We start from the raw sequence: 27,618 nt of genomic DNA, 5'->3' as shown, positions 1-27,618 counted from the left end.
TGATAAACCCCTATGCAGTGAAACTTCCAGTACATAAGCCACTTCATTACCTAGACGGAAAAATTATAAAAATATTCGTCACCCATGGCAATATTAAAATGATCATGATGGCTGTTATTTCTTTGACAATTAGGCACTAAAGTTATTCGTGATGTGATTAAAGTAGGGGTAATTTAGTACTCAAGTGAAATTATTATATATATATATATATATATATATATATATATATATATATATATATATATATATATATATATATATATATATAATTGTATATACTTATAAATTTACTTATATTTATGTATGTATGTATGTTTAATGAGAATGTATGAGTAACTTTGTATTTAGAAATTCATATTTATTATTAATCACCTTACATTTTTTTTATTGCACTGAAAGTGTTACGATAATGCACAGAAGAGGAAAAAAGAAAATAACTCGGCGTCTAAGTACTACAAGAAAAGGCACTTAAATCTCCTGAGTTTAATCCCTTGTGGGGGTCGCTGTTTTTGGTATTTGCATATAAGGAAAGGCACTTCCATGCAAGTAAAAAATGTGCTGTCAAACACGAAACTCATATGTAGATTTGTTTAAAATGAAAGAAACATTATCGATGAACTGTTGCTCATCAGCACTTTCTCTGAAAGAGAAACTTGGTTTCATAATTTATAAGGTAGCACTTTTAATAATGAATAAATATGATAATGCAGTCTATTGACAGTTATGCTATTTTGCGTATTTACAAAAATAGTTGTCAAAATCACTCTTGCATTCGTACTTTGAAACAGTAAATACATTTGCCCCGTATTTCTTTTCGTTAACAACAAAAGAAGGCTTTTTCAATTACTGTACAACAACCGACATCACGCCTCCTTGAGTTCAGCAGTATGTAACCTTCGGTCTATGGGTTCATATCACCTAGTCTTTATTATAATATTTTAAAATCGATCATCCTTCCTCAGTCTTTCTTAAACTTACACTTCCATTCCGTGCATTTACGTACGAACCAAAGATTACGTGACCTAATGCACGAATGGCAGATTGACACGAAGGTTCTTTTTCAATGTCTGATAACTTTTGCTCGGAGATTTCCCACCTCCACGCCTGATACTCCTCCGAACTGTTTTTCACCGTGTCCATGGCACCTGAAGTAGACTTGGCAGCGCGCATGTGCTGTTCCATGAACCCCTGTGCTCTCTCTGATAACGTAGGATCGCCAAAGAGGAACCGAAACAATTCACTCACTGTTTCCTGAGGCTGGATGCACATCTTTTCCAGCTGGACCCTGAAAAGCTTCTCTGGGTACGACTTGACCATCCTGTTGAAATCCCTCAGGTCGGTGTCCAGGAGAGAACACTGCTTAGCGGGTGAACTGTCCCATCCTAGCGTCTGCATTGAAGCTATTGAGCCCCTAGGGTCTCGTACAAGATAAATGGCCTTCATGTTAAGGGACTCATCCTTCAGCAGACTCTCTATCCATGAGAGTCTAGACCTTATCACCTTGACAACGCGGATGTTAGACTTAAGGCACAGCCCTCGGAGATCTAGATTCCTCCGGCATCTGCCATTACCTTCTTTGGGAGTCTTGAAACACCTCAAGGCTTCTGGATGGTAATACCGTAAGAATAGACCTTTCCCTTTCATCCATTCTTCAAATTCCTCCTTGAAATTGCAGGCAGCCAGGCTGGAGAGAAATCCTGGAACGCACGATCCATTGCGGTAGCAGGGTTCATTTTTTGTCATCCAGATAGGCTCGAAAAATACCACTGTGTTGTCCAGAGTTCCGAGAAGTTCGGACATCATCGTAGAGCCGCTACGACCAGATGAGCTGACCAAGAGGATAAAGAATGGCTTGTTTGCTTGGGTTGGCCTTACATCGTCTCTCAGGTCATCTGCACCGTTTGAAGTGATAAAACTTACTTCCCTGAGGTCTGTCTGCACACCTGGAAGAAGGCAAAAGTTAGTCATTTGATTTTGGGATGATCAGGAGTGTAACTAAGTACTGATGTTATACTCTCAAGGCTTATCCTTAATTAATCTGATAAAAGCATCCTTTTGGGTCTCTTGCATATGAATGTGTTAACATTGGGAATGTTTATAACAATAGTCATCATCGTGGTCATTAATATAAAATTTTACATAACCTACAATCATACATACAAAGTGTTACCCCTCATTTTATTATTCAGTGTAACTGGGCAGAAGTTGTTAACATCACTGTCTCAGGTGCCAGTGGGGTGTGACATTTTTGGCGACCTTCCATTCATATATGGTGTCACCATGATTCTGTAGTTACCCATGTTTGATCCCAGGGGAGGGGGTTTTTTGCCACACCTTGGCCCAGTTTCCTGAGAAATCCATTGTGTCCCTTTGTGCAGAAAATAGCTTTTGTTGAAAATGTATAAATCTATCCACATATCTGTTTTGTTTACCATGCACCTTCTTCCCTCTTCTGACGGGTTGTTGATCGAAGGGTAGCACCTTTCTGTTATCAGCAAGAATTCAGTGCTGGTATTGGTAGCCCCAGTCCGCGACCCTTTTTGTGACGCTCAGCTAACGCTGGTACCCATTCACAGCTGGATTATTTGGTGGTGTTAAGTTGTGATGAAGTAACTGGCCTTTGATAAGCAAAAACAGCATGCTGTTAACACAATAGGTACCAGCATTAGCTGGGCGTCACCAAATGGGTGTTGGACTGGGGCTACCAGTATGAGTACCGAATTCTGATAACTGGACGGTGCTACCCTTCTATCACCAACCAGTCAGAAGAGAGAAGAAGGTACATGGTGAACAAAATCGATATGTGGATAGGTATGTGCATTTTCAACCAAAAGCTGTTTTTTTTTAAGAGTAGCTCCATTCATACTCCAACTGCTGAATTGTTGATGAGTTCCCTTTGCATAAAACTTATACATCATTAGCTGCTCCATAAAAATACAGCGGAGGCTTCCCATAGGGTGTAGTACCATCAGTGCACCTCACGCAGTGCACTGTAGCCATTACTTAAGGTACTTTGCAGTATCCCTTTGGCCCCTGGCTGCAACCCCTTTCATTCCTTTAACTGTACCTCCGTTCATATTCTCTTTCTTTCTTCTTACTTTCCACCGTCTCTTAACAGTTATTTCAGAGTGCAGCTGCGAGGTTTTCTCCGTTACACATTTAAAACCTTTTTACCTTCAATTTCTCTTTCAGCGTTGAATGACCCCACCGTAAGTCCCAGCACTTGGCCTTTGGCTAAATGTTACTTTCCATTCCATTCCTAGAGTAGAGGCTTAACAGCAATGCTTTGAGACCCCTTATATACACTGCACTGTTGAGATCTCTGGCATTTTTGCACCTAACTATTCACTCTCCTGCCTGCAAATAATAATATATGCTTCACTGTCTTGACAAAATCTTTTTTTTTTGCTCTCATCGCCTTGTCTTCTATACTATAAATTCTCAACACCGTCTGCATTGGCCCTCATACGGTTCTGTCTGAGAGGTTTCCTAGGCTGATGTATGTTATTATGTATTTTGGTACATTTACTGTCAGTCTTCCTGCGTAACTATTCTATAACAAGCATTTGGTAAGCACATCCTCTATTGTGTCTAAACTTACTGTGTTCTTCCTCAGTCAGTCATACACCTTCCCTGCAGCACTAAGTACCGTTATATCCCTGTGATTCTTATATTATCCTCTGCCACCTTTATCTTTATGTAAAAGAATAATTGCTCCCCTCAACCTTGTCTTTGGTATCTTATCCTCTTCCTAATGTACCTTACACAAACTGGTCAGTCAGTCATTCACACTTTCCCCGCCGTACTGCAGTGGTGTCTTTTAATTCTTCAACCTCTTGATTACCACCCTTGTTTATGTATATTATAAGGCCAGTGTCATGGAAGTTTTCTGCACTAGGGTTTCATCTTTCGTTCAGCAGTTACACGTTCTCTCTACCGTTAGCCAGTCAGGGAAGTCTAGCGATGTTGGTTCTGATCACAGTGCTTGAATGTAGACCAGACCTAATACTCGTTCCCTTAGTACACAGACATACCTACAATTACCGCATTACATGCGTCTGCATTCTGCCTCGCACTGCTTCAAATTGCATTGACTGCAAGAATTTATTTCAGTTACGAGAAAAATGATTATATGATATAATCCTCCTTTTTTCATGTTTACCTGGTAAGATCACGCAATGGCAGCCTGTTCAGACACGTGTACCGCCACGTTTTGCCACGGGTGTTGGACTTTATGTCAGTACGCTTACAAAATAGTCATTGGAGAAAAATCATTTATGTATAGTGGCAGAGGCGAACTGGACGTTCGGCCAATGGTTCGTAGTAGAAAGAAAAAGTAAAAAAAAAAAAAGTGACGCTATAAATACTTTCTTTGAGTCCATTTGGATATACATTATTTATAGAAAAAAAAACTTATGCCCAATAAACTCGTTAAAACGACCTTTACGTATAATTTTACTAGGGATGAAGGAGCAAGAGGTAGTTGATGTTCTTATGAGGTGATGTTTTGATTAAATCTTGTCCCTTTCGTTCTTTTACTGTACCTCCTTTCATATTCTCTTTCTTTCACATTACTTTCCACTCTCTCCTAACAAGTGATGCATAGCGCAACTGCGAGGTTTTCCTCCTGTTACGCCTTTCAAACCTTTTACTGTCAATTTCCGTTTCAGCGCTGAATGACCTCATAGGCCCCAGTGCTTGGCCTTTGGCCTAACTTCTATGTTCAGTTTAATTCAGTTCAATCTTGTAAATAAGCGGCCCCGGGAAAGACATTCTAATGGCTTTAAACTAGCCCAGACCAGGATGGACAAATGGAGATAAAGAGTGGGTCTTAAACCCCGGCCGCCCCGCCCAATCCCCCAAAAACCCACTGAATAAACGAGGCCCACCTGTTGAAAGATATACGTAGTGGGTGCATTGAAGCCACTCATGGCTGACTTACGTAACTGTGGCTTCATGAGATTAAACCGATTAATTTATGTCCGATTAATGTATGTTATAAAGTTTACATTTCTGACCTCCAGGTGAACCTCTCGTATAGTGGTTGATTATATAAATGAATGAATGAATACATTACTGATGCGTAAACAAAAAGGCATAGGATTTGCCAAGCATGATCCTGTAGAGATTAGGGTGGCCGTATGTGGGAAAGATAATACGGCGAAGAAAACTATAGCAAATTATAAGTAAAAATTATTAAGCATACGCCGTGTGAGATTGGAAACATTTTGAATTAAAAAAAATTGGCGCATTTCTATGTTACATATCATAATTTTTTTTCTGTTTGCAGACATGTGACACGACTAAAGATATTACAAGGTTGTGGCTTTAAAGGGCCGTAGATAAAATGGCGCAATTTTTATTATGGCTTTCAAATTTTAATTAAACACGTGTGAAACTGTGGTATTCAGAGTGGGATGTATGAACTCTTGCATCATACGAAGTCTACTCCTTTAAACATGGCTCAAGCGCAGGTTGCCATATTTTTCTAGTGGAATTATCGTACCCAGGCCTCAAAACTATCGTATTTATGATATAATTATCGTACACCGCTACTGATATATGTTATACAGTAGGAAGGTATAAAACATTTTCTAGTGCTAATTTAGGCACTTACTATTGTACCTACCAGTAAGACATGTCATGACGATACCAAATAAATTTACTGCATAAAAGCTGCACCTGAAAAGTTCTTGTAATTAAAATAATAAATACTTTAAGATGAAGCCTATGCAAAACTAGAAGGAATATAGCGGTAATTCATTCATGTCTTCTTAATTTATTCAAAACAAAACATTATGTAATTAATTCCCACTCCTGAATACAAAATATTGTTGAAGACAGTATAATTATCCAAAAATTCAAAATAAAAGATACAAAAATTGCAATAAAAAAAGGAGGAGCAGAATTATCGTACAAATGCGTACGATACCTCATGTGTTATCGTACATCGTGCAAAGGCCCAAATTATCGTACATGTACGATAATTATCGTACGAATGGTAACCCAAAATTTTAAAAATTAAAACAGTAACGTGAGTGAGTGCTGTTTAAGCGGGTGTTTAGAAGGATGTGTTGTATATATACGCCTCAAAAAATACCTGTAAGATTCCGTTTTTAAAAAATGTACCTGTCTGCATATTCCCGTTTGAAAAAGTACTTGGCTGTGCAATTTATGAAAAATTCTTGTGACACTACATATGTACTTTTGAAAAAAAAAAGTGCTGGACCGTCTACTTTGAGAAAAAGTACTTATTTGTATTACCCTTTAGGTACGTGCCTCTATATTTCAACTTAAAAAAGAACTTACCTGAATATTGAACTACGAACCGAGATTTTTTATGTGCAATTAATAATATGGAAAAGAAACGTCTCTAAATATTTTTCTTAGAAAAAGGGGGGGATTTTCTTCATATCAGTATATACATACAAAATTTAATAGCACCAAAAAAAAAAAGTTGAAACTATTTGCATGTTTATGAGATGTACCGTCAAATGTTGATAGGTAACACGCAATTAAGAAAATTTACATAATGTTGTCGCGACACTACCTCATACTTATGACATTTATTTGCATTTGAAGGACATTACACTGCAATTTTATGACATCCCATTTCCAATCAAACACGTCATTCGCTTCTAGGGACTTGCACCTTTGTTATTTATGTCATTGCAATGTTGGTTTTTAAGTCATGTTTGCAGTGAATCTCCATACTTTTAAAACATTCTTTAATCATTTAGGACATCATTCCGTTTTTTTTTTTTACTGCCATACTGTCGTTCTTTTGGATATAATTTGTAGACATTTTTCAGTCGTTTAAGACATTATACGGTCACCTTTTTAGGCATTACGCTGTCATAATGGCTTCAGATTACGTCAGACATTCGCATTATCATTCCAAGACATCACAATCCAGTTCTTGGACATCACTCCCTCTTCTTTAAGATGACGATAATGATAGTGACTAAAATCGTTAGAATGACAGTGATGATGTCAGTGAGCGTAGTAGTGATCTTTAATAACTATTGGTCGTTATGAATACAAGGGCGGAGATACGAGAGAAAACAGAATCCTGTAAGAGTGAAAAAACTAACAATTGATACGAAAGAAAACGGGTCACAGGAGATGCGAAAGAAAACGGAGTCTATATAAGCGCTTGATTGATTAATTTTTGCCGTTTATTTACCTCTGTATTATTCTTCCGTCTGTCTTCTGTATATCCTGAATAGTTAACACGAAGAACAACGCATAAGCAAAGAAAGAAGTTGGAATAAAAGACGAAAGGAAGCTCTGTCACGACTGCTGGAAAGAAATAATAAGATCACGCAAGCAACTAGCTCGGTCACGGCTCTGCCGACATCATTCCGCCCTGGAAAAGGAAGTGTTCCGGGTCGCTGGAAATGAATTTGAACCGCAAGATCCGCACTGATGAATAAAGTCATTGCTGGAAATGGGATTTTTTTATATATATATATATATATATATATATATATATATATATATATATATATATATATATATATATATATATGCTTTATACATATTTATAAATATCTTACAGATATGTAAAGGTATGTTCAAAGTAACCATGAAATTTATTTAGACAAGAACAGGTATTACATCGTGTTTAAACATTCAGTACATTTTATTAACTAATTTTTCTTTTATATATGCTGACTTCGTAGATAAAGGCTACCAAGTTAGGTTGGGGAATTCGATAAGCTTAAGAATTTGAATTTTTAGTTTTACGTAGCCTATGTATTAGATAAACTTTTATATATATATATATATATATATATATAAATATGTCTACATATATACATGTAAATATATGTACAGTATATACGTGTATGTGTGCGTGCGTGCGCGCATGTGTGTGTGTATGAGAGAGAGAGAGAGAGAACTCACTCAGCCTAATCATCAAATATCGTGGAAAAACAATAAAACCTCAGTGCTCCATTACCTTCGCTGAGGCAACACCTATGTTTCCACCTGTGTTCGTCTCCCTGTGTTTATCAGCGTGATGAGTGCAGGATTTCTCAAGAATCAATTAACGGGTTTCGATTTAAGGTTCCCACGCCCTTTTTCCTTTCCTTTTCATTGTTTTTGTAATATTTATTTTATTTATTTTGTTTTCTCGGTACGTGTCCAAGGCTCCATATCCTGCTTATTTATTTGTGGTGTCCTTATCGTAATGAGAAATTTTCACAATTCCTTGGTCATTTTAGATCACCAATTTTGGCCTTGTAAGGTCAAAATGTCAAGATCAAAGTCATGGTACCTCACACGGTGGCCTGTAGGCGTTACTTAAGGTATTTTGCAGCGTACCTTCGGACCCTACCTACAACCCCTTTCATTCCTTTTACTGTACTTCCGTTAATTTTCTCCTTCTTCCATCTTACTTTCCACACTCTTCTAACTACTGTTTGAACATTATTGTCAGCGCAGAATGACCTCATAGGTTCCAGAACTTGGCTTTTGGCCTCAGTTTTCTATTCCAATATTCCATAGTTGAGGTAGGAAGCCTCATTATTCATGCTAATAGTACCTGTTTAAGGTGAAGGCCGTCACGCTAGTTAGTGGGTCTGCTATATATTGAATGCTTCAGGAAGAAACTTCATTTTCGAAAGTTTAAGTTGTTTTAACCCATGTAGGCGTGTATTTTTGAGTGCTTGTAAGGAATGAAAATATATATATATATATATATATATATATATATATATATATATATATATATATATATATATATATATATATATACAGTATATGTATGTATACATATATTAAATATGTATATATGTATTAAATATGTAGGCTATATATAGGATGTACAGGCATATATGTTTGCGTAAACATAAACTTAATCAGTTCTTGTATATACGTATGCAAAATGAACACTGATGCGACGGAAAATAGCTATTTACGCATTTACTATATATTTTAAAAATGATCTCTTAAAGTAGGCCTTTCTGAATTTGGATTTGGTGTTAATTTTCATTTATCAGCTTCTGACTGACATTTCCTGTGCATGCCCAGATACTATATTTTCTGTCATTCATATTTAAACTACCACCACCACCATTGGTAGCTGTAGCATTGGTAATAGTTTTCAAAATTAATTATAACAGTTTTATTTTAAGTTAATAACTGAATCAAGATCCATTTATTGTGTTATTATTCATGAACTCATCTGAATTCATTTAATCAAAACCACCGGGGAATGAACTCACCTCCAACGCCCTCCGAAGGAGAGAGAACGTGCATCCTCAGGTACAATCCGCACAGGAAAAACGCCACCATGGAGACGTTCAGGAAAACGTTCCTTCCGTTGTGAACGCACCTCATTGTGTAAGCGCCAAGGAAGTGTCTTTCCTAGTCTGAAGAACGTTGCAAGGATCAGCTGGGCGGAGAAAATATTCGCGAAGGAGGGAGGAGGAGGAGGAGTTTTGCAAGCACATCCCAGGAGGAAGAAGATCAGGCAGGAACTGAGGATGGATGGAGGCAGGATCTGGGAAGATTCTCGCTCCGTTTGGTTCCGTCATCACAAGACACGTTCTCAGGGCAGGTAACCAGCCAACGGTGCCAGATGCTCCGTGCCGGTGGTGGTGGTTATGACTTCGCACGCCCCTTTTCCTTCTTCTCTCTCTCTTTTACACACACACACACACACACACACACACACACACACACACGCACATGAGCTACACAGAATTACGGTATATTCCGGTGGCAAGTCATGCTTCGCTTTCGGTTCCATGAGAGAGAGCTTTCGTAATTGCGCGGCTTAGTCTCAATGTTATCTTCTTCTTCCTCTTCCTCTACTTTTATTAATTGAGAAGTGTGAACGCTGTGGGGTCCCTTATTTTGTCGTTTTGGAGCACCTTTCAGTCTGCAGTTATTTGGGCAAACTTGTTACATACCCTAGGAAACTGGGGAAGAGACGAAGTGGTTGGAATGTGAAATAACAGACTTCATCATTTTGACATGATGGTCCAAACCTGTCAAGCCACAACCTTTCATATTTGTCTTTAGATTTCTGTAATGCTGGAATTAGGCTTTTCGGCAATTGTTTCTCTGCCCCCTTATCAAACTTTGGAATTCTCTCCCTTCCTGTGTTTGACATCATCGTTATAGCGGTATTGTGTGCCGTGACGCCTTTAACCGTGACGTCACTGTGACGTCATAGATTATCAGCCCCACTCACCTGACACACAGGTATTTGCGCGACCTCTCTTTGGCTAAATTCACACCCACGTAAAAGGTTGCCATTGAAACCTGAAAACATGCTGGGAAGCTGTACAAACACCGGACAACTAGCTCGAAATTGCTGAGCAAATTCATTCGGCATTACCAGTGCTACAAACTGCCGAGCAAATCACTCATTAGATCCAGTGGTTTACCCAGTTGCAAGGACGACCTTATCCTTGGCTAAGTACTCAGTTAAATTGACGCACTTATTGATGGCGTATTTACACGTTAACTGATTTCGTTATTCATTCCGATATGCATATTTTCCTCGACAGAATCGTTAGTCTTATTTTAGAATGACGCCGTCACCGTACGCAAATTTTTTCATGCAAAAAGTCGTTATTTTTTTATTTGTATTTTGTTTTCTTCGTGAAATATCGTTCTTTAAAATTGTTTCCAATTATTGATTATTTGTCAGTTTTATTACATTTTTCTCTTTTTACTCTCTCAGATTTCCGCAATTTGTCACTTCATTTTACTAATTACAATTAGGTTATTATCTCAAAATAAAAAAAAGTAAAATTAGACAAAGGGGGATAATGGAACACATGAAAAACAGTAAACGAAGTGAATAAGACCAAACAAACAAGTAAATGTCTATATACAGTAAATAAACCAGAGTGCTTTAAAATTACAGAATGGCTCCGTCGAGCACAAATGCGCATGGTGTACGTATACGCAGCTTCGTCACCCCGGATTCGATGAGCGTTACTTTTCCCCAACTGAACCAACGCCCTCCAAAATGGTCTGTGGCTTGAGGATGGAGAACGAGGTGACGCGCGAAAATGAAAACTTTAAATTTCAGCCTGAACGTCCTCCCTTCTTTGTTCGAAAGCCCGTGAGGGCACAGGGCTTGCTTATAATGATGACAACAGCGATGGCTTTTGTTGTTTTTTTCAAATTGCTCGCTTAATTTTAGGTCATCAGTTATTTTCATTATTATTATTATTATTATTATTATTATTATTATTATTATTATTATTATTATTATTATTATTATTATTATTATTATTATTAACAAGTGGCTGTTGTTGTTTTTCGAATTGTTGTCTTGCTGCTTTTAGATCACTTATTATTATTATTATTATTATTATTATTATTATTATTATTAATTAACAACAAGCGGCTGTTGTTGTTTTTCGAATTGCTTTTTGTTGTTTTTAGATCGTCCGTTATTATCATTAATATTAGTATTATTATTATTATTATTATTATTATTTATTATTATTATTATTATTATTATCATCATCATTATTATTAACAACAGTGGCTGATGCTTTTTTTCGAACTGCCCTCTTGTTGTTTTTAGATCAATTATTATTATTATTATTATTATTATTATTATTATTTATTATTATTATTATTATTATTATTATTATTATTATTAACAACAGGGGCTGTTGTTGTTTGTCGAATTGCTCTCTTGTTGATTTTAGATAATCAGTTATTATTATTATTATTATTATTATTATTATTATTATTATTATTAACAACGGCTGTTGTTGTTTTCGAATTGCTTTTTTGTTGGATCGTGTTGTTGTTTGTTAATTGCTCTCTTGTTGATTTTAGATAATCAGTTATTATTATTATTATTATTATTATTATTATTATTATTATTATTATTATTGACAACAGGGGCTGTTGTTGTTTGTCGAATTGCTCTCTTGTTGATTTTAGATAATCAGTTATTATTATTATTATTATTATTATTATTATTTATTATTATTATTATTATTATTAACAACAGTGGCTGTTGTTGTTTTGTAATTGCTTTTGTTTTTTGTTTTTTAGATCCGTTATTATTATTATTATTATTAATAAGTAATAACAATAATAATAATAACGGATCTAAAAACAAGAAAGCAATTACAAAACAACAACAGCCACTGTTGTTAATAATAATAATAATAATAATAATAATAATAATAATAATAATAATAATAATAATAACTGATTATCTAAAATCAACAAGGGAGCAATTCGACAAACAACAACAGCCAGTTGTTAATAATAATAATAATAATAATAATAATAATAATAATAATAATAATAATAACTGATGACTCTGTACAAATTAAATGCAGCTGATGCAGCAATTTCATTCAACATTATTATTATTATTATTATTATTATTATTATTATTATTATTATTATTATTATTATTATTATTATTTATAGAACAAGCCTAAAACCTCATTAACATGCAAAGCAGGCTTTCCCAGAAAACAAATTGCAAAACCAGAAAGAAATAGGAAATCCAGTTAAAAAAAAAAACCACTTAACATACAAGTGTCCTCGTCATGACAGCGCGATTATGTTACACAACCCAGGCACTGGTCATTCCGGCAACGTGGCACCTCCACAGAGTCGAGTGTCATTGAGGCTGATGGTTATGCAAGTGGACTCTCTTGGCGCTGCCCTGAACTAGCGTCCTTTTGGTTTCTCGCCTCCATTTTGGCACTGGGCGACCTCTCCTTTCCATATACCAAGTCGTAGAAATGATAGGAAGCTAGATTTTTTACTAATTTTTTTTTTTATTTATTTTCTTTTCTTCTTCTTCTTCTTCTTCTTCTTCTTCTTCTTCTTCTTCTTCTTCTTCTTCTTCTTCTTATTATTATTATTATTATTATTATTATTATTATTATTATTATTATTATTTGCCTCTGTAGCCCTGTCAGTAATAGTTGATGGCCTTACATAATAATGCACAGCGCCTTTCCTTTTCATATTCCAAGTTGTAGAAATGACGGAAAACATATCTTTTTATTTATTTTTATTTATTATTTTTTTATCTATTTTTAATTTTTTGCCTCTGTAGCCCTGTCGGTGATAGTTGATGACAGTACATAGTAATGCACAGCACCTAACCTTTCCATACACCAAGTTGTAGAAATGGTAGAAAGCATATCTTTTTATTTTTATTTATTTAATTTTTTTTATATTTTTTGCCTCTGAAGCCCTGTCGGTGATAGTTGATGGCAGTACATACTAATGCACACCACATCTCCTTTGTATACACCAAGTAGTAGAAATTGTAGAAAACTAGATATTTTTTATTCGTTTTGTGTATCTATTTTTCTACATTTTTGTCCGTGTAGCCCTGTCAGTGATAGTTGATGGCATCACATACTAATGCACAGCACCTGTCTCGGATGTTCGGTCTATCTGCAGGTGTGGTGGACCAGCAGCGACTGACGTAAGTTTGGTCAGACCGGAACAGACCAAGCGAGAATATAAAACAGATAGAAAGAATTTTGTAATGGAGCATCGACACGTGTACCAACTGGGACTTTCTTTCCCTCTCTTTTTTGTCGTGGGAATTTTGAATATGCGTTGAACTCAATTTTAGCTGATTATTTTCGCTTGTTAAGGTACCGAGATGGGCAATCTATCTGAGATGCTCGCATAGCCCACCCACGTTATCTGGCATACTTGAACATTGTAAAACAGTTTCTTTTTATCTAGATTAAAAATGGGTGTAGAACCAGACAGTTCTAAGTGATAAATTGTCACACAGATGTGGGAAATGCTAAGCCTCAGAATGTAAAATATTTTCGGATATCATATCCATGGCACAGGTGAAAGTAAGATAAGATGTAACGAGGTTCCCATTTCAGATATCAGCCTGGACAAGTATGATTATAGATCGCATCTGTAGGTAGGAAGGATCGAGTAGCCAACGTAGTTATGTAGAAAAAAGTTTGTTGAAACTAGAAAAAAGCTGCGCTTAGAATTATCTGTAACCCAACGCGTATTTTTTTTTTCTATCGCATTATACACAGCCAATGGAGGCGGACTGGACGTCCAGCAAAGGTTCCGGTTTCCCAGAAACTCATGAGACTGGTTTGCAATGATTTTCTTGTGAAAATAATTGGTGAATTAGGCCTCTCTGAAGTTTATCAAATAAAATTATTTAGTAGAACACTTGTAAAACTGCTCTGATAAGTTGCGTTTCAAGCGAATACTTTCACTGAGAATTCTCAAAAAGACAAGATTGACCAGTTTTTATAATTACATGTCATTTTCCAGGGGCCATTCCACGGAGCAACAAAGAAGATTGAAATAATATCCCCTCTAACATTTCAATCATAAACACGGCACAGGTGAAAGTAAGATAATAGGTAACGAGGTTTCCATTTCAGATGTCAGCCTGGACAAGTATGATTATAGGTCGTATCTGTAGGTAGGAGAGATCGAGTATAGTCAACAAAGTTGTGTAGAAAAAGATTGTCGAAACTAGAAAAAAAAGTTGTTTGTTAATGAAGTTCTGCGTTTAGAATTATCTGTAACACAGCACATTTTTTTTTTTCTATCGCGTTATACACAGCCAATGGAGGCGGACTGGACGTCCAGCAAAGTTTCCGGTTTCCCAGAGACTCATGAGACTGGTTTGCAATGATTTTCTTGTGAAAATAATTGGCGAATTAGGCCTCTCTGAAGTTTATCAAATAAAATTAATTAGTAGAACACTTGTAAAACTGCTCTGAGAAGTTGCGTTTCAAGCGAATACTTTCACTGAGAACTGTCAAAAAGACAAGATTGACCAATGTTTATAATTACATGTCATTTCCCCTGGAACATTCTATGCAGCAATAAAGAAGAATGAAATAATATCTCTAACATTTCCAAGTAGATTTAAGGCTGTTATTGTTGAATTTACAGATGACAGCTCAGTAATTGCGGGCAGATATGATGGTATTGTTAAGATAGAAAACGTCTTAAATAAAAAGGTCTGAACTGGCAACAGGTGCCGAGCTAAATCGATACAAAACTTCGATTGCTATAATTGGCGCTGGAGGTGGGAGGTATAGAATTGCATGGCCGTTTAACTGTTTTGAGTAAAAAAAATGAAGCTACAATACTGGGTACATATTTTTGCAAGGACTCTCAAGATCCTGTTGACAAATACTGGGAAAATATTCTTGGCTAAACAGATGTGAGAATTTATTTATCATCTATAGCGGGCTTTGTATCAGAAATTATCGTCATGAACATTATGGTTCTAGGCTTAGGAAGCGAATTGCTTGAGTATATTTGGAATTGAAAGCGCCAGCCCATATAAGGAGGAATTTATGTAATTAATGTATATGAAGCAGTCGCCATACTTTCAAACACATCCATGCATATAAATAGCATCATAACTTATTGGATACCAACTAAGAATGTGTTACTGTAAAAACAGGGTCGGTAATATGATTGTTACTGAACCACTCTTCTATAGTAGACTAATCTCCAAGTACTATGAAGTTTTAAAACCTCCCCCATAAGCCTATTTTTGAGGAAAGGTATCACTTGTTCAACTGGAAACAGATTTGGTCAAATCTACATTACAGCTTTACTGAGTCTCCCAAAAGAGGCGTAGTGGAGTGTCTTATATGAAACACTGGCAACACAAGAAACAGTAAATAATGCGCCGAAGCTTCTTCGGCGCAATCAAGTTTTCTGTACAGCGTATAATCCTGTATGAAACTTTCAGCCGCGGCCCATGAAATTCAGCCACAGTCCGGTGGTGGCCTCAGCCACGGCCCATGAAACTCTTAGCCGCCGGCCCATGAAACTCAGTCACGGTCCGGTGGTGGCCAGTGTTGTTGGCACCTATAGCGGTGCCAGAAGTACGATCATGGCTAACTTTAACCTTAAATAAAATAAAAACTACTGAGGCTAGAGGGTTGCAATTTAGTATGTTTGATGATTGGAGGGTGCAGCCCTCTAGCCTCAGTAGTTTTTAAGATCTGCGGGCGGACAGAAAAAGTGCGGACGGGCAGACAAAGCCGTCACGATTGTTTTCTTGTACAGAAAACTAAAAAACTAAACTTGCTATGTATAATGCCTGACGAATACAGTGATAAATGTGAACAGAAAATATTTTGTTGCAAGTCATGCATTTTTGCCCCTTGATCGGTCCAGTATGAATTAGGTTTAAGGAGGCACCAGAGAAAATTGTTGTTGGCAAAAGTGAACGGCCTATGAAAGATTGATGTTGGACTTTGAATTGAAAACTAGGAAAGAAAGGAACTGTGTGCCCCTTTTAGTTATTTAATAGTTATGTTAGTGCAATTTGGATAAAATAGGAGAGACAATTCAAATGCGAGCGCAAGAATAAACATGGTTATATGCAAACTAAAATTTGAAAAATGTATTTTATCAATTTTGTAACACTGACACATTCTTCACTGATAAATTTATAAATATTCAATAAAAAAAAATTGTATCTGAAATGCAATTCGATCGATAATAAAATTTGAAGGGAATTTTATTCCCTGTTTGAAATTTCATGTCTGGCAGATTGTTTCCACAAAACTAGCCAAAGCTATGCATAAAACCCTGACATGACACTGAATTGTCAACGAAGCCGTTCTCCCAGAATGTGACCACGGGAAAACCTAGACTTTAAAACAATCTGTCTCATTTCCGGACCTTATCAGTCTGAGCAGCGCCGAATTAAGACTCTTTGGTGCCCCTAGGGTAAGGGTATATATATATATATATATATATATATATATATATATATATATATATATATATATATATATATATATATATATATATAAAGGGCCAATAATTTTGCAGCTACACAGTTTTTTTAATATACAGGCTAGCGACTGTGGAGTCAGGGGTCCCCAAGGCTGGCTTTGGTGGCCCCTAGGCTTAGTCTAATTAGCCTATTGGGTAATCCGCCACTGAGCCTGAGAGACGAACAAAGCAGGCTATACGGTTCTCGAAACGCATCCTGAGCTGCGTTCCCTCACTGAGTTCTGGCTCCGGGGAGCAGCTTTCCAACATGTTGTTGACATGTCAGAGCAACTTCCCAAACACTGCTGATCCTGCACTTTTACTCTCCACATTATATATATATATATATATATATATATATATATATATATATATATACAGATAGACACATACACAGATATACATATATATGCACTTGTGTATATATACATAGATATATTACTTGAAAGAATTCTCGTGGAGAGTAAAAGTGCAGATCAGCAGTTTTTGGGAAGTTGCTCTGGCATGTCAACATTGGAAAGCTACTCCCCAGAGCCAGAACTCAATGAGGGGACGCAGACAATCTCAGTGATATATATATATATATATATATATATATATATATATATATATATATATATATATATCACTCATTACCACAGGGAAAAACAAAATACTGGGTGTAGGTCAAGACCGGTTTCGATTTTATTTCCAAGCCATTGGCCTAGAACAGCGGTTCTCAACCTGGGGTACGCTTACCCCCAGGGGTACGTGAGGGGAACTTTGGGGGTACGTGACAGGTTTCTCAAAATACTTCAGTTTTGAATAACTGCAAACCTGTTTGTAGAAAGTGGCCTACATGTGCTTTGTCAGTAACTCAACTGTAAAAGATTCTTTCGGTAGTTTGTTATTGACCAGAATCTGGTCAACAATGCCAAGTTCTTATTCTGCTTAGCAAAGAAATGTGTACGGAACCTCGTGATGTTTCCTTCTACATACCGCTGTGAGCAGTGATTCTCAGCACTGTGCTTGATTAAAAACAAGTTACGTTCACGTCTTGCAGTCAAAGAGGACATAAGAGTGGCTCTTTCAAAGACTGTGCCGAGGGTTGACTTGTGGGTAGCAAAGAAACAGGCCCAACCATCTCACTGAATTAGTCTATACTTGTATTTTAATGCAGTCACACACACTGACTTCCCTGTGAGTAAGTAATTAATTACTAATAACTAGTTGCGAGGCTTCACAATCAGCATTAGTTCGCAGTTAGGGGAACACAATGGCCCGTAATAATATTTTGTTATTTTTTTCATGCTAGTCACGCACACAGTAATTTCCCCATGAGTAACTAGTTATAAGCTGTATATAGCACCACTACTTCAGTCACAGTTATTGGAAAAATGTGTCTGATTTAGTTTTGTTTTATTATTTTATATGCTATTCACACACACTGACTTACCTATCACTGTTACTAGTTATAAGTTGCAACTGGCTACAAGCAGCACTAGTTCACTGCCACAGTGATCAAAGACTGTCTGACAGTTCTGTTTTAGTAAATGTATTGCATGCTAGCAGCCAGTCACATAGTGTTTCCCTGTGAAGTACTAGTTCCTATCAACACTACCTCATAGCGACATACTCTCATTCATTCAAAATTTTGTCTGGTCCACATATATAACACAATTTAGACTTAATAAACTAAGCCAAAAAACCATGCATTTCTTTTTACCCTTCCTGATGCTGCATTGTGGGTAAGGGTTACGTGACCAATACTGAAAGACTTCAAGGGGTACGTAAGATCAAAAAGGTTGAGAACCCCTGGCCTAGAAAGAAAACGAAAACCGGACCTACAGCCAAACTTTTATTTTTCCCCTCTGGTAAGGAGTAAAATATAAATCACGTGTTAGTGTGATGTATATACACCACATGACACGGTAAGCTTTTTCCCTTTAGGGGATGCAGTAAAGAAGGTGCCGCTTTCCGGATTGCTAGGTTACTAGACCACGCCCTTTTTTTAACCCCAGCAGTTTGGTAACTGTGTACAGCTAGGAGGGCTGGTGGGAGAGGAAGCAACTTTCAGCAGACGTATTGGATAGAAGTTAGCGACTGTAAGTGGAGAGCGAATCTTTGTCCAGTCGTGAATATTTAATTGTTAGCTTGTTTTCAACCTGTTTGTGATGTGTGGGCGATAAGTTACCAACGTGCGTTTCTGACATGTTTGTACTGGAGTATAAATGCATTCTAACAAGCATAATTGGAGAATTGTAGTACTCTCTCTCTCTCTCTCTCTCTCTCTCTCTCTCTCTCTCTCTCTCTCTCTCTCTCTATATATATATATATATATATATATATATATATATATATATATATATATATATATATATATATATATATATATATATATATATATATATATATATATATATATATATATATATATATATATATATATATATATATATATATATATGTTCATCCCGGGTCAACGGCCAGCGACATTAAACTAGCGACTTATTAACACACCTACATATGACATACTGTATGGATAGACTCTTGTCGCATATTTGTCCATATTTCACCATTGAGCAGGGAAATTGAAATGTCTGAAATATATGGTATCAATGTGTATATAGTGTTTTTATGAGCATTTGTATCTTCATAGTGTACTGTTGGATTAGAGTAAAAGACATTCATATATAAATATATATACAGTATATATAATGCCTCCAACACCGTGTGTGCATGTACGCTTTTATTTGCATTGTAATGAAACATTTGGCACCACAAGTGTAAAGAGTAAGTGTAACGCTGCACATGTGAAAAAAATACGTGAACTGTTTTATCGCCCACCGGATGCTGTTCATAGCTAACTCCGTACTGTTAACTGGGGTTTCGGTTTTCATTTTTTATTAGTTAATTCAGTTATCCTGTGAACTTCAAAAACACAGGGTCTCCATTTATTCCACAGGCATCTTATAAAGATAAAACACTTAAGAATAATCCAATACGTCCTGAAAGAAACGCACAAGATAAACACTTGAACTGAACCAGGCTTCCTCGGAAGTGAAGTAGACAAAGGATGGGAGTTTCCGAGTACAGTCTTTCAGAAGTTCCAGTTAACCGTTACAAATTCAATCGCAGACTTGCTCGAAACGTTGAACTCTCGCTGGTCTTAGCGAACATTAATAAGAGGACGCATTAACTGTTTGTGAAGTGAGTGTATTTTATTGAAAATATATGTATATCGACTAAGGGAACGTACAAAGAGGGTGATGACCGTAGGGATTTAATATTGTATATCATTGCACAGCTTCAGAATGTAGACTCAAGTCTATAGTACTAGAGTTTATTTAAAGCTTTATCGCGTTAGACCTAAAGTCGAGTGTAGATTTGTGTTGAAAATATCAGCCTTGCACTAAATGTTACAAATATGGCTTTTATATTGCATTATATTTCTACAATTTAATTTTTTTATGATTATGTCTTTATTACTGAATTTATCTTCTAAATATTTTTGCTTTGTAATGCTGTTTCCGTGTACTATTATGATAGACAGGTCCTAGAGTACGATAGGGAACATGCTACTGCGTATTTTTTTTTATTTTTTGGTTTTCTGTCGAATGCTGGTAGAAGAGAAACACTTCTTGTCTCTTTGTCGGTACTGTTTGAAAATATGAAGAGTGAAATTAAAATACGACAAATATATTTAAATGTATTTCAAATGTATACCACTTTATATGTAGTAAAACCAAAAGGTACATAACAAGGGCCGTGTCGCATTTGCAATTATCGACTGTTTGACATTTGAACTATATATATATATATATATATATATATATATATATATATATATATATATATGTATATGTATATTATATAAAGAATAAAAGCCACCCCTTTAGAAGAGTGGGATTGTCGCTGCATAGCCAACCCAAGTTGACCCAGATATCAACACACAAAACTTATCAGTATTCTGATCTGTCCCTTCCCTTTACCTGGGACAGACATTTGGATAGTACAGTCAAAAGGGGCAAGGATAAGAGGTTGAGTGCCACTCCCTTAAGCAGCTTAAATGAACTAAGCTGCTTAAAACAACCATTCTATGAGGCAGAGTGATTGCGCTGAATTGTCTTTCCGTAGGACACCTGGGGAGATGCAAGCAGATGGTCAAGACACCTGGAAGATAACACATCTTGGGCACGGTCACCATACGGGCCCGACACTTGGGCCCCTACCCTCGGCAGATGCCTTAAAAGCAGCCAGGACAGGAAGATCTTTGCAAGAGCCCGTGCTGGCACAAGGCCAGCTAAATCTGAAACAACGGAGATCTTTGCAGTTAGCCAGACACAAGCGGGAGATCGCTATGAGATGCTGTGAGGGCCCCACCCCGGCATCACCACCTGACCCCCCTGACTCGGATCCAGTTCCTTCGTCATCACGTGAACGGACATTCCATGTGAACTAATGGATATTGCCATAAGTGCGATCGCCCTTTGTCATTCTTCGCCAGAGACCTGCTCCCCCCCCCACGTTAAAGTACAAGTGAAGGCTTTTCAGTCACGACATTTTGCCCTTAGAAATGTTGATTGAGTGCCAGTATATCTCTGTATCCATTGAGCCATTTTACCCAGTGCTATTTCAAGTGTTTTGTGTTCCAGTGTTAAGTGTTCATCCATTCCTCGAGACCTTGGCACCCTCAGTGCGGTCTCGACCCATCTGCATGTTTTCTACTTTCCCTTACTGGCGTGTAGTCCTTAAATCTCTCTTGCAGAGGGACCCATTTGCCGTGGACTCTTCTTGGGCTGCGCCTTGCGACCATTCAAGTCTCCAGTAGGAAGACCTCCAGGCTTTGCAAGCCTCAGTATTATTTACTTTTCCATTTCTTTTGATCCTTTTGTTGTAAATACAATTACTTTAGTTAACCCCAGTGTTTACGTAACATTCCCTCACGAAGGAGAGCCCTAAGCTCATATGAAACATCCCTTTTTTCTGTTCTTTTTATGATTCCCTGGACCGTAAAGTCAGATTTTCAAGTCCAAGTGAGTAAAATTCCGTTGCTGACCTGTTAACGTGTTCTACAAATCCAGAAAACCAGGGAAAATCATAAAATATACATAAATATATATTATGCATGTGTAATGTACCTGAGGAAAAACTGAAACACTGGTTATAAATCTTGACTAGTTTCGGCTTTATATTTTTAAGAAATCTTCAAGTGGACTGATACATAGTGGTAGACATCTACTATATATGCTAGAGTGACGGTACAATTGAACACTCAGCGGGCTAGAACAAATATTCCTGCCCGATACGTGAAAAAAAAAAAAAAAGAGACGGGGACGGGGTGGGGGCAGTAGGACTGTAACCTCATTAGCGTTTGAGGTCAGTACTCCATTCACAAATCTTGCTCATCTGTACAGGTGGGCTCACAACTTTGCCTTACTTAAAATCTGTGCATTTTACCTATTTCTTTTGAAATAAATGGATCGAATTTATACTTTCTTTTACAAAGATTCTCTGCTGTTACTTTGAGTACTGGGTTGTATACTGTTACTTTCGAGTATATTATTGTATTAAAACTAACTTTTTATCCCAGTTCTGTTGATGGCACGATTGTTATCATCAACATGAATGAATATTACAGTATATTTCTGGAATGAACTTTCTTTTAAGCGCCCGGTCAATTGATGGCATGATTTTTGTTTAGCAACACAAACGAAAATTGGACTGTCGGGAGCGTTCTTTTCAAGCGCTTGTTTCATTGTATTATTGTTCTTAAATGTTACATTAATCCCAGAGTTCTTAAGGAGAGTGGAAATATTTTTGAAATACTTACCATATGGTAGAGCAAGTTGGTATTTTATGTGTTTTCTCTTCTTATCATAAAAAAAAATCTTTTACCACTCTTGCTGCATTTGTTAATTGTATTGTAATTGTAATACTGTAATATTGTAATTGTATTGTAATTTCATTCTTGTATCCGTAATTATTTTTTCATCATCATTATGCTCAGAACTAAATATACGTTGTGCTCTGAACAACATGAATGCGGAAACAGATTTGTAAATTGCTCTGGCCTGAATAAAAATGTACTTAGGCAGAAATATTAATAGGTTTGTGTGCGCACTATATTTAAAGCCATTATTACTTCTTTGCACTTTACTTGGCAGTCTAATTTGGACAAGCCAGCAGCATCTTCCATTTCCGCGGTGAAATATTATTAATGGGACAAATTAACATAATTACCAAAGTAGGTATTTACGTTATCGTTCCCTGGCCAGGTACATGATTATGTCATCAACACATTTATACCACATTAAATTTTATTTTGAATGATTTTGTTCGATACACTTCTTTCACAGAATTTTGTAGACTAATTGCTTAAATCTAGTTTTATAAAAGACAGCTCCTGCGGGTATATGAGCATTAGTCATGGAATATAAAAAAGCGACCCACTTCTTTCGAAGGAAATATGTGAAATGCATAGATTTTAAGGAGGCAGTTTTTCCTTGGCCAAAACAGTTCATTCCCGTAGGAGGGTAGTGCCGTTAGTGCACCTCACGCGGTGCATTGTAGGCATTACTGTTCCGTTCTCAGCTACCACTCTGTTGGTCGTGAGTTCGAATCTCCGACCGGCCAGTGAAGAACAAGAGGAGTTTGTTTCTGGTGATAGAAATTCATTTCTCGCTATAATGTGGTTCGGATTCCACAATAAGCTGTAGGTCCCGTTGCTAGGTAACCAATTGGTTCTTAGCCACGTAAAAATAAATCTAATCCTTCGGGCCAGCCCTAGGAGAGCTGTTAATCAGCTCAGTGGTCAGGTTAAACTAAGATATACTTTTTTTAACTTAAGGTTCTTTGCAACGTCCCTTCGACTCCTAGCTGTAACCTCTTTCGTTCCTTTTTACTGTACCTCCCTTCATATTCTCTTTCTTGCATCTTGCTATCCACCCGCTTCCCCTTCAGCGATGAATGACCTCATAGGTCCCAGCGCTTGGCCTTTGGCCTAAATTCTATATATTCCACTCCATTCCAAACAAAGGTAATGGCCTCACCCACGCTTACAAACGAGTCTTTTAAGTGGTTTACTGACCTCACACACTGCTGTTCCTCTTCGTTCCTAGTTATCAGATGTTAATAGTTTTCCTAACCGGCTGTGTGTTCATTTGCTGTGTGCTGGCATAGATGCTGTGAGTTTATAGAACTATATATAGGTCCTCTTGAAGATGTCTTGGAAATACCAAAGGCGTAACCGGTCAGGATTTAACACCAGCGAAATCATTTTTCTGTTGTACATCTGCAAAGATACATTTCATATTCTGGTGATTTCTGACACACACACACATATATATATATATATGTATATATATTTATATATGTATATGTATGTTCATATGTATATATATACACATACATATATACATACATATATATACACATGTATATACAGAGAGAGAGAGAGAGAGAGAGAGAGAATGATGTATGTAACTGAAAAAGTAATTACTCTCGCATTGTTATTACGCCTTTTTTTCTGGTAACATTAATGTCAACTTTTAGTGGGACGTTTGCGCAAGCAAAGTAAAAGCCGCTCGAGACCCATTCATTAGTTTTAATTGATTTTTACATGTGACCACAAATTATCAATTCTTTTAATTTCCTTTTTTGGTTCTATTCATTTATCCTATATCTGCTTTAGAGAGATGTTACTAGAAAGAGAGAAATGAAAAGCAGACGCAATAAAGACGGGATATGCACCAAGGGATGAAGGGACATTAGAGGAGGAAGGATTAATGAGGTTGTCTTTCAGATACTTAAGAACAGTGATGTGGAACACAGGTTCTTTTGGGTTGGAATTTAGCGAAAGACTAAAAAAAGGCAAACAAGCAATGGGCATGCTGTTTAAGGTTTGGAACTATAACTGATTGAAATTGTATACAAAAATAAGATGATACATTAGTCTAGTCCGATCTGATAACCGTATTATTATTATTATTGTTGTCATTCAGAAGATGAACCCTACTCTTATGGAACAAGCCCATAGGGGCCACTGACTTGAAATTCAAGCTTTAGAGATTATGGTGTTCATTAGAGGGAAGTAACAGAAGGTAATAGGAAATACGGAAAGACGAGATTAGCTATTATAGATAAGAAAACATAACTTAAGAAATTAGAGACAATTTGATAAAAATGGAAGTGAAATACAAGGATAATCGTTTTAGGGTAGCAATGCACTGCGTCTTCGCTTGAACTTTGAGGTTCCAATTGCACAAAATCTTAAAGAAGAAGAATAATAGGAGTTAGATGGCAGGAAAATGTGAAATGATGCCGTAAGGGAAATTACGGAAGTTCCATAAGTAGATGAGATAATGATGAAAGGGAGATGGAGATGGCTTGGACATGTCCTTCGCACCGCCTGAGAGAGAATAGCGTGTGATAGCGTTAGCTGGGCTCCTGGGCAACAGATGCGTTGGGAGACCCAGACCTTCTTGGGATGAGAAATATGAAAAGGGAGGCTGAAGATGAGTGGAGATTTGTGGGTGTGAAATCGCAGGGAAGGCATGAGGCTTTGAATTCTTCCTTTTGATGTACTGTACTTTTATTTGTCCTTCTCCTGCTCCTTCTTCTTCTTCTTCTTCTTCTTCTTCTTCTTCTTCTTGATACTGGTATGGGCAGTGAAGCATTTGAAGTCTTCTGGGATGAGGCTGCTAGTCCCATGCCATTTTAACTATTTGCGATCTCCGCAGCCGACGAATGCTGTTTACCAGATTAATTAACTATCCGTCGGTCATTTGATCCATAACAGCATCGGGCTGGCAGCAAAGAAACATACGTCATAGAGAATCATTACAGCAACATAAATCTTCAAGAGAAGCATTACAATTTACACAAGTCTACAAAAGAATCATCGACGTAATGTTGATGACTTCAGTTGCACCTTGTTCATATGTGCAAACGGAGCGTCATATTAGAAGCATGTCTGAAACACAAGTATTTCAACAACAATAGCTGCCTTCTTTCTGATCATTAATGATCGCTGAGAATTAAGAGCACAATCAAGAAGATTCTTAGACTGGCATCATTAGAATGACGTTCACTACTGATGCACAAATCATAGTGTCAGTCTGTTCACATGTAAAACGCATCGGTTAATAACCGAGAGAGGAGACAGCTCACGTGTTGCAGAAATCATTAAGCTTGCGGGGGGAAAGTGAGGTTTTTCGAGGGGAATAGAGAGTCATGTGTCTTGTTTTTATGGATTTATTTTGTTCTGTTGAAATTCTGTTTCCCGTATAATTGTTATTTTCATAATTTTATTATATCTTCAATTGACTTCTTCCCGTCTTATTCCACGTTAGTCCTGTAGGGGTTAGTGCCGTCAGTACACTTCAAACGGTGCACTGCAGGCGTTACTTACGGTTCTTTGCAGCCTCCCCTTGGCCCTTAGCTGCAACCCCTTTCATTCCTCTTACGGTACCTCCGTTCATATTCTCTTTCTTCCATCTTACTTTCCACCCTCTCCTAACAGTTGATTTTCTCCTGCTAAACCCTTTTAAAAGCTTTACTTCCTCAAATCTGCTTCAGTTCTGATTGACTCGTAGGTACAGCGTGGTTCTGCCTAAATTTCATACTCCATTCCACTCCAGTGTCACGTTAGGTCGGCCTTCTAAGTAGAATGTGTGTGAACTGTGAATAATAATGATAATCCACGTAAAATACCAGCGGTAATAGATAAATAGATATCTCTCAATTTTAAAAAATAATGCACAACTCTACAGGTCTCTAATGTAATGAATAACCAGAAAGAGGTAAGAACATGACAGGAGATGGCGGGGATCCACCACAAGGATGATGTTGGTGGGTGGGTGGGGGAGGGTGGAAAGGAGAGGAACTACGCTCTTCTCAGTGAGCTGAGTGGAGAAGATAAAACCTAGGTATTGCTCTTAAAGTTTTACGCTCAACTTCGATAAGAGTAACGAGGACAGTAACCACTTACGTAATGTAACCTACAGTCCGTAGCATTGTGGGCGGAAGGGAAATTAAGAAATAGCAGTTGGTCTAGTCTGTTTTACCCGTTTATCACGCAGACTCGCTCCTAACCTGGCTTTAGTTTACCTTTTAATTCTTTAAAACTGCTCGTTCATCGTTGCTAACAAGGAGGATGATAATGGAAGTAAAAACAGTTGTATATCTGAAGTGAAATTTAAGAACTAAGCTCGCTAATAACACGGAAAGGAAGCAGGATCGAGCGCGCCGGCATTGTGAGGCACTGTCGCAGAGGCCAGACCACGGTAACCCAATTAAACGATAGTCTACCTGTTTGCTATTGATATTGGCCAGTTTAGTCCTGAACTGTGAAGCCGTTTACAGATCACGTAGTACAACGCTGTTACTCCAGGTGCTTAATTGATACTCGCCGGCGGTAGTGGTGTAGTAGTGCCCCACTTAGCTGAACTGAGTTTAGACTAACGATCCAAAAAGCTAACGAATTCATGTGTCGATATTTTAACAAGGTGGTGATGAATAGATGAAGTGGATTATTCTTTGGTGACAAACAAAAGAGTAGGTTAGTTAACCTGCTTGACAGCGCTACGTTGGGTTAGTATGCAGTGAACTTGAAAATTCAAAGACCTGGATTCAACGAAGAAACTCTAAAAAAAAAAAACCAATCATGTTGAGATTGATGGGTGAGTAGGTGTACTCACATGTTGATCTGTGGATGTTGGCGTGCTGGCATCAGTGCCGACATCAAACTCATACGTATTCCCAAACTACCACCTGACACCAGGCTAATTATAACCACTTCCTGCCACTACAGGTGAGTTATCATCTCGTTAATAATCACCTGCATAAATCTGGGGTTAATAATCACCTGCATAAATC

At 37.2% G+C, this 27,618-nt stretch overlaps 1 protein-coding gene across 1 annotated transcript; it reads right to left on the bottom strand.

Moving 5' to 3' along the window:
* Positions 1 to 393: 393 nt before the first annotated feature.
* On the bottom strand, positions 394 to 9,705 carry LOC136836728 (carbohydrate sulfotransferase 3-like). The gene is made up of 2 exons (XM_067101248.1): positions 9,231 to 9,705; positions 394 to 1,943 (listed from the first exon to the last, which is right to left on the bottom strand). The coding sequence occupies exons 1-2, from the start codon at positions 9,343 to 9,345 to the stop codon at positions 949 to 951; spliced, it is 1,110 nt and encodes a 369-aa protein (XP_066957349.1). The 5' UTR covers positions 9,346 to 9,705; the 3' UTR covers positions 394 to 948.
* Between the last annotated feature and the right edge of the window lie 17,913 nt (positions 9,706 to 27,618).

The sequence above is a fragment of the Macrobrachium rosenbergii genome, chromosome 56 (assembly GCF_040412425.1).
Source record: "Macrobrachium rosenbergii isolate ZJJX-2024 chromosome 56, ASM4041242v1, whole genome shotgun sequence".
Taxonomy (NCBI): Eukaryota; Metazoa; Arthropoda; class Malacostraca; order Decapoda; family Palaemonidae; genus Macrobrachium; species Macrobrachium rosenbergii.
The sequence above is the reverse complement of the archived record's forward strand: the minus strand, read 5'-3'. Positions and strand labels throughout refer to the sequence as shown.